Source organism: Magallana gigas, chromosome 3, assembly GCF_963853765.1.
Source record: "Magallana gigas chromosome 3, xbMagGiga1.1, whole genome shotgun sequence".
Lineage (NCBI taxonomy): Eukaryota > Metazoa > Mollusca > Bivalvia > Ostreida > Ostreidae > Magallana > Magallana gigas.
The window spans coordinates 40317584-40326834 of NC_088855.1; the positions used below are offsets into that span (position 1 = coordinate 40317584).

Below are 9251 nucleotides of genomic sequence, written 5' to 3' on the forward strand. Positions count from 1 at the left end.
TCATTATTTTAGATTCACTGTGCGTGTATTATTTTGTGTTCGATATAGCTTAGAATGCACGGACTTCATACTACCAAAAATTATAAAAATGTCCATTTATGAAAATATTGGCTTTTTTAAAATTCAAGGCACTAAACAACAAAAACAACAATGAAACCTACTTTGACTCACTTTAAACGAACAATCAAAGATTGGTGTAAAATTGCAAAGTAAAATGCTTTATTTCAAGGGGTCAAGAAAAACAACTGCCTCGGGAGGAGGCGGTTTATTCTGCAATTTTAGCTACCTTCTTAATGCATAAACCGCCTTAAAAAAAATTGTTTATATCTCGACATGAATCGGTCGTTTATCTAAATAAAATAAATAAATAAATAAAAATCTTTGCAAAGTCGGTATGTCTTGTGCATTTCGGACGGCTTCTTTCGGCTTTTCGACAACTAAACCGTTGCAAAGTATAAATAAAATGCTTATTAGACGATCTATCGTTTGCCCGATGCAGAATGTGCTGCATATAAAGCTGAGATATTTTTTAAAGGTTGTATGGGCCACCTCCATATTGTGTCGTACTTCCTATCGAAATAAGAAATAAAATCATATGTATAATCTCATAATTATTTTCTTTCTCAAAATTTGTAACAGTATAGCGAAGTGGACTTCGAACTCATACGATTATGCGAGTCACGAGTTCGAATTACGATTCCAAGGGCTTTTATAATTTGTATCCTTAAAAACAAGCAGCTTTTGGTCAAATTGGTGAAAGTATTTTGATTATAGTCTATTTTTATCCACATTAATATCGACAGGTGTCCCATACTGGTCCCCTTTGTTGATGCATACATAGTGCATCTCGCTTTATCTACATATTGTAGTAAAAAGGAAGATAATCTACATGTATGTATATTAGTAATTAACACAAGAATGAACCCCAAGCATTAACCTACCATTAGACGATGAAATGAATTTGTTCTCTTTATCTAAACCTTTATACTTTGAGTCATTTCTCGTTCATTTAAATGGCATATATTTTTTCTCAACAAATAATATGGTCCCAGATTAACTTTATTTTTAATATCTAAGGTCATTAAGCGATATGAAAGCTCTAAAGTAGGTCAACTAAATGGGGCGACGTTTGCTTATATTTTGTTTATTTGCATGGATACTTATCCCAAAAGAATGTACATTGTAAATGACCACTTACATATACGACACGTAAAGTTCGTGTTTAGTAATCCACTTCAGATTTTTAAAGGACGAATGGTTAAAAAAAAATAACCACCATCGTAGAAATCGTATTAACAGAATAAGTATTTTTGTGAAATCTGTTTTCAAAAACTTTAAGATTTTTGTTAAATTAAAATACTTTTTGAAAGAAATCTTGAAACGCAATTTGAAGAAAAAACGTATAGCAAGGACATTTCATTTTAAACGAAGCTTCATATTTTTCTTCTACACGTGTATTCAACTAAAGATAAAAAAAAATTAACATTCATCAGTGTGTCGGCTCATAATCATCGAACAAAGAGGACGAAACGTCATTATATTTTCAATCCGCTTACATTTATCCGCACAAATCGTGTTCCATTTTTAAGAAATTAAATCAATAAGAGTTTCAAACTTTTAAACGTGTTTTACCGTCGCATTATTTAAGGTTTTTACGGATCATTGAGCGCCCGAACATTACAGGACTACATAGGTAGTTCGACCGTTATTTGGAGGAGATAAAAGTATCTCCAAATGAAAACTTTTTTTTAGAAAAACAGTGACATCAGATTGAAAAAATGTCTCTACGATTTTTGGTCGTAGTTTTGGCTATGTGTTACAGCGTGTATGGAAATCCTCAGGGTTGTTCTTACGATTCCACGGAACTCCTCCACACGTGTAATGCTCGAGCCTGGTCCTTACCGCTGGCCTTTGGAACCTTCTCTCCTCAGCCACAAAGAATTCTACTACGTGAAGTGGATGGAGAACTCCCAAACGGCTCACCAAGCGGTCCAACCTTTTCTGGATTCTCCTCCATCAACACGGGAACGTTTGATTCCAACTATGCCCCAGAACTGATCATTAGGTGTACCTCTAATGGCCAGTTAATCATCACCCAGGCCGCTTTCACTGACATGGGATGGGTAGAGGAGTTGACGATAGAAGACTGCGACATTCTCTCTCTTCCTGTTCAAGTCTTTCAAAATTTCGGAAACATTAACCGTTTTGCCATCATTGGCGGGTCCATTGATGCGATGGTAGGAGATAGCTTTACTGGGATGAATGTCGAAAAAATGACCACGGTGCCTGATCCTAGAGGGGAGTTTATTATCCGGAACAGCCGACTTGTATCAGGAGGTTTTGCTTTTGGCGCCCTTTTCTCGCAGGCAAACGCAACCCGCGTCATCATCGAAAATGCCAATCTGAAATCCATCCAGACCGATATGTTCTATGCCCTACAGAAGATGACCTATCTGTCTCTGAGTAACAATCCCTATACTTACCTACCCACAGATCTGTTCAAGGGAATCAACTCGTTGACCACGGTGGACTTATACGGCATTTCCTGGGCGTGCACTTGTACAAACATCTGGCCACCTACGTGGTTGGGAAGCAACAACATCACCATGAACGGAGATGCTGTATGCGGCAGCCCAACAGCGTATGAAAGTAAGTTCAGGTTTTCTACTGAAAGCGTGAAATGGTTCAAAATGTTATTTATTCTTATATAAATATATGTATAAAAACAACGCCATCTTTTCTTCAGATGTAAAAATGTCCTATTATGAAAAAGAACAGTGTCCTCAACAAGATGTTTGCGCAAAAGCCGGACAAACAGGTAATAAACTATACAAAATCATCTTCAAATTTTTTTATTTTCTAAATTCCTGATAAACATGCTCACAGCAAAAAGAATACAGACATCGGGGACGATAAAACCCTCTTTGTCTATAGACCAATACTAGTAAGCATCAGATGTCCCTTTTACAGTAAATGACATTGTCCTCTGTCTATCATCCAGGTTTCGTCGTGGGAAGCGTGTGTGTGACCATTCTGGACGTGGTCAACTACGCCCTACTGTTCACTACCTTCGTCCTCTCCCTCGTGGCCCTTGGGCTGGTCATCCACACCAAGAGACAAGTAGGTAGCGCCAAGGACTCCAAACAGAAAGGCAAACCCGCCGCCAAAGGTTCCGCGATCCGGCGCTCCAGTGCCAGCTGGAACAAAGTCACCGACGCCCAAAGCCAGGGCTAGTCACGAAAGACGAAAAATTGACAATATATTTGAATTTTTACCATTATATCGTTATCATTAATGTCGCTGGTTTGTTATACTGTTTGGCGTCTTTGGTCCAATGTAGAATGTGACTTCCTCTTCCTCCAGTGCGTGGCGACGATTAACAACTTTGTGTAGTCTGCATTTTAATTTAAACTCACAGTAATGATATTTTTTTTTACATGAAAGCACTTTTTTAAAAATTTTGATTGATATTTAAAATGTATCAAAAGAACACATTCCTCTGGTGCCAAACAAGCAAATAGAGCTGTATAATCGTGTACAAAGTCTCTAAGTGTACATAAAAAAGATTTAATTTATCTTCATGTCGCATTTTATAAAGAAATACCCCATGTTTCATCTCAATTTCTGGTAGTATGGGGTTCGTTGAGAGTAATAAAACCTATATTGTATGGGTATTTAAATGTAATATTGGAGCCTTCTTTTTGTGATGCACTTCCTATTGAAATAAACAATAAAATCAAGTATAATTTTATAATTTTTTTCTTTCCCAAAACTGAGCGCAATAGGTTAGAGCGTTGACTACAAATCTGAAAGTCATGAGTTCGATTCCCGCTGGTGCTTTCACAATTTTTATCTTTCCAAATGCTTTAAAACATGTTCGTATGTTGAAGTAAAATTACTTAAACTTAGTTTGATTTAGTTTAAATTACGAAAATAGTAAAATGTTTTGGTATATTACCTCGAGGACGCTGTATATAAGACCGACGGTCGTTATGCTTGAGACTGGTACATACAGTCACATCCCGGAAAATCCCGAGCTCTCTGGCTCAATTGTACATCGGATACCTTAAGAGCCAAATTGAATATAGAATACGATATAAAAAATAAAAATACTATGTCTTTATTTTATATTATATACTTATAAAAATTAAAAACATAATTATCCAAACATTTTGTACATGTTGTGTATGCTAAGAAATAAAAGAAAAAAAATAAAGAAAAAGACGTTATGTCCGTCATGTGTCCGTCAAATATCTGTTGCTGTTGCCATAGAAATATAGACAGCAATCACGTTGCGTCGTTGTAGTTCGAGGCAAAACAAAGCCTGTGAATTTACGAGAAGACAAATTGTGCTATGTCATGTGAATATCCACACAGAGAAATTTGTAGTTTCGGAATCGATACAATTTACGAATCTTGTGATTAATTTTGTGACATTACTGTTCTCTGTTCCAAGTCATGTGCATAATGAATACAGCGCTGCAGAGGAAATTGTTAACGTTTTCAAATTATCAGATATACACTGACTTTGATTTTTTAAAGTTTAAACGAAAACTCAAATCCATCACTTGTTTTTAGGTTGACCTTCTTCTTCAAGAAACCAACCAGGTCCTAGAGACGCCATTGTTCCAGATTTTAGGAGGCTGAATATATTGCCATACATGTATTTTATATGTATATAGGATGAAACTACGCCAAAACTTGCCTTCACGTGAAAGGGAAACAACCCCACTAGTTTGTGGATACATACTACGCTTTGTACGAGTATTATTTGCATATACGTGTTTCGTACTAACTGTAAGATTAATAAATTACCAGTTTTGACTTACATTGTACATGCTATGTATATCTGTTAAATAAAAAAATAAAAATATGTGCCCATGCATTATATTTTGACAAATATGAATATATATCAAATTGATAATGCTGGGAATCTTGTTCTCTTGCCATCGATAGTACTTTCTCCCACAACCCTTATATATTTGATTTGATCAAAATAAAAAACCAAGTACATGCTTTTGATTTAATTCTGCTACAGGAAATAGAGATGTTATTTTAATAAAAGTACATTTTGTTGGTGGTGGCTTGTAGTTGTGTTGGAGGGTTATATTATATATACACGACGATAACTAAGAATACGGCAGGCACGTAGCATCGTTTTTGAAATTATAGGAGGGCCAAACTCACCCAAAAAATCTTGACAAGCGAATAAAAAAGAAAACTTCTAAAATCCATGATAATATTAATCCATGGGGGGGTGGGTGTACCTATAACGTCTTATAACATCAATTTCACTGTTAATTGCCCCCCTTTCAATTCCATCTTAAATTGGGGGGGGGGGGGGGGGACTCTATGTTAATTTACTTTTTTTAAATGTAAAAACATTGTTTGCTGCGAGAAAAGCCCCCCCCCCCCCCCCCGATGCTACGTGCCTGATACGCTAACCGCTTTAAAAAAGAGTTAGTAAAATTGATGAATTTAGACACTCGACCTAAATGTAGTACCCTTTACCCTCTTTACCGTCTATTTTGGAAGAACCGTCTCAGTCGATTTATATCATTCTTGATGCTCTTTACTTTTATTTGTATGAATTTAAAAGTTATTGCTAATTGCGAATTATCAATTAATGTCTATTTTCATGTTGTTACCTTTTTTGTTATATATTTTTTGGTGTTGTAGAAAAACAATATCAAGCTTATTAAATTATTTCAAACTCCACTTTATTTTCATTTTGTTCAGCCCAAAAATTTACGAATAGCGATATTTTTAAAAAATTGATTTCAAGATCACGCATAATCTTAAACTTGATATACATCTATGTACAGTTTTTCGTTGTGATTAAACACTTCTTAGTTCGAATTCCTGTTATTGTATGACCCCTTACTGATAGCATCGTTGCAAACCACGGTTTTGAGTCTACAAGTTTCCTCAAACTGGTGATGGAGAGAATCGATGTGAATCACACGTGGGTCACCGACGATGTACTGATAGGAGGGGAACGAGTTCAACATAAAATTGTACAGGAAAAATCTCGAAACATTTTCAGTTCATATCATGGAGTTCTTGATTTGATTTGAACATATTGTATTTCAAGAAATACAAAACGTTCAGACACAAGTTCTGACAACTTACGGATTATGTGAAAGAGGGTTGAAAATATTCATTTAAGGAGGCCGATTTGGGTTTTTTTGCGGAAAAACTACAATAGCGTAACTCTTTATTTTTTAACCATATGTAATTTAAACCAACTCTAGTTTATTTGCGAAGGTTCATGAAAATCGACCGTCTGGTTCTTTTTAGGGACCATCTCAAAATAGAGGTACATTTACTATAGGAATATATAGGAAACTGTCATTTTCCACACATCAAAGCAAAGCAAAGTTTTTAAAAAATACTACAATAGCTTTTTTTCTCAAATTGTTAAATATGATTAATAATATCATTTCCTACCTTAAAAAACACAAAATTCTACCGTCTGGTTTTTAGTGGGGGCCATCTCAAAATATTAAAATGCACCAAATTTTGCTATATATTTGTTTCATCACGAATGATGATTGGTATAATGGATTCATTCCAAAAACGAGGAAAAAGTCCTCGAGGATAGCATCATTCTGTATATAAAATTTCAACAGCGTACAATATTTACCTTTTCTTTTATGTTATTTCGTTTAACGTACTCCTACAAAGCTTCATTTTATCATAACGTCATAAAAGCGCAGTGGCAATGCTCCCCTACCGCACAACGTAAAAATCGTGTTAAAAATCAAATTTTCCTTTAAAAATCTAACAGTCACTTGATATTTTATATATTACTTAAAGACAATGTCTTACGTCTTTCCATAGACATATAGCGTTATATGTGTATGGTCTTTCTCATAAAATATTATCAAATCCCTCTATCACTATTTATGTCCCCCAGTGGAAAAACCTTATGTAGACCCCCCTTTTTGTTTTATCATCGCGAAGACCGGGGGTTATCTTATTTGTTAGAATCAGTATGGGGATAGAGGTCTCCTAATATTTTCTTTCAATTCATACCTAAGGTTACTTTATGGGTTAAATTTTACCAATTCATGGACAGCGGGTCGTCATTATATTTTATCAATCCAAGGACCGGAGGTTACCTTATATGGTATATCAATACGGGGATTGTGGGGCATTTATGTGTACTATCAATACAAGGTCATTTACTGTATTCCATCGATGCGGAAACCGGATGACATCTAATGTATTCTATCAAAGTCACAGACCGGAAATCGCCTTATACAATCTTTAAAAAGTGGAACGGAGGTACTATAGCCATAGACGGACCGGAGGTCATGCAAACAAGGGTCAATTTACGTGTTCTCTGAATACGGGGACCGGATGTCACTTTATTTGTTATGGCTATTTGAATTTTAATTCAGTTAGGTAAACAGTGCATTTACAGGCACGTAGCATCGTTTTTTTTTTACGGGGGGGGGGGGGGCAACCTCATTCAAAAAATTCTGACAAGCCAAAAATTAAAAAAATTAGAAATTCAAAAATTAAAAAAATTAAAAAAACCCCAACAACTATAACATCAATTTTCAATTTCCCTCATAATTTCATTTTTTTTAATCATTTTCATTATATTTTTTACATACTCCCAAATGAGTGGGAGAACCAACTCCATGATTATTCAATTTTTTTTATATGTAAATTTAAAAATCAGTATGTCATGTAAACTCTCTCTCTCTCTCTCTCTCTCTCTCTCTCTCTCTCTCTCTCTCTCTCTCTCTCTCTCTCTCTCTCTCTCTCTCTCTCTCTCTCTCTCTCTCTCTCTCTCTCTCTCTCTCTCTCTCTCTCTCTGATATAAGCGAGATAACTCCTGTAAAGTTTTTTAAATGTCGCAAACAGTACAAGGAGAAATACTACTTACATAAAAAACGAAAATGGATAACCTCTTTAACTTTAAATATAATAATATGCCTAAAGTTAAGAATGCTTTTAAATTGAAATATCATTCACTTCGAAAAGTGTATTAGCCATCGTTAAAAGATATCCCTTTAGATATTTTGTTTTAAGAAATATTACTTTTACATTTAAGAGACATTATTTTTTTCTTTTCTTACAAGATATGTCACTTGGAAAAAAGATACAGTGTACACTTATTCTTTTTTTAAAGTGTTTTAAAGCATCTCTAACGTTTGCATAAAAAAATATATTCAAATTTTATTTAATACTATTTATTGAAACTAGTCAAAATGATTCGACACAAGTTCTACAACAACAAAGTTCTCTTGTCCGCTCTTTCTTACATACATGTACAATATCTTTATTTAATTACATAGTGTCTCTTTATCGCATAGATATACCTACTACAATCAAATAGATTTTTCTTAAAATAAAACTCATTTCTTTTCAAAAGAAATAATTTTCCAAGTTGATAGATAAATCTTCGTTGGAGAAACGTCTTCTTCATTAAGAGATGTGTCAGAAATGACGAGAGATTTTTTTAAAAATAAATATTGAAATGGCATGCAGTGCATTCTTTACTTGTATTTTAAAGCAGGAAATTGCTACATGTACCAGTGTTTCTGCATCGTTTTGCTTGCCAATATGTGATATGCCAACGAATGTGATAAACATGTATACTTTAATGTGACGGATGACTGTTTCAAAGATTTTACCGAGTTATCTATTACCCAGAAAAAACTACACCCTACTGTTATTTTGTATAAATCATACAAACGTACAATGGGATATAGTTTTGTTTGGGTAGTGGCTATTAATCAGCTAATTATTATGGATAGTGGATAACTGTAAATGCATTTTTTATTTAAAATTACGTACACATTTTGCATTCATATACCCACACAGGCAATTAACAAAAATACGACGTGATATATCTTATATGTATTTACTATGAAATACTTTTGACCAATAACCCCCTCCCCCCCCCCCCCCCCCCACACACACACACACACATACACACAAAGACAGAGTTTTTTTTATGAGACATAAAATAACATAGAAGTACTTTCAATAGACGACAGTAATGTACACTGAACCTTACTTGGCCAGATTTCCCGGACTGGAATAACACATACATTGTACTCCGTGAAATGGACCGATACACAGATAAACAGTCGAATGAAAAAAACAAACGCAGCATTCATCTAGACTAAACATTCGTATTTAGTCTACACTATAGTCACATTCACACCTATATAGATTCAGACTGTGATCGAATAATAAAATTTTAATTTAAATATTGTATTAAAAAACTC

At 34.6% G+C, this 9251-nt stretch overlaps 1 protein-coding gene across 1 annotated transcript; it reads left to right on the forward strand.

The window, feature by feature from the left end:
• The first annotated feature begins 1649 nt into the window (after positions 1-1649).
• On the forward strand, positions 1650-3580 carry LOC105345892 (uncharacterized). Its single transcript, XM_011454236.4, has 3 exons — positions 1650-2649; positions 2747-2818; positions 3002-3580. Exons 1-3 carry the CDS (start codon positions 1779-1781, stop codon positions 3232-3234), a joined length of 1176 nt encoding a protein of 391 aa, XP_011452538.3. The 5' UTR covers positions 1650-1778; the 3' UTR covers positions 3235-3580.
• The last annotated feature ends 5671 nt before the right edge of the window (positions 3581-9251 follow it).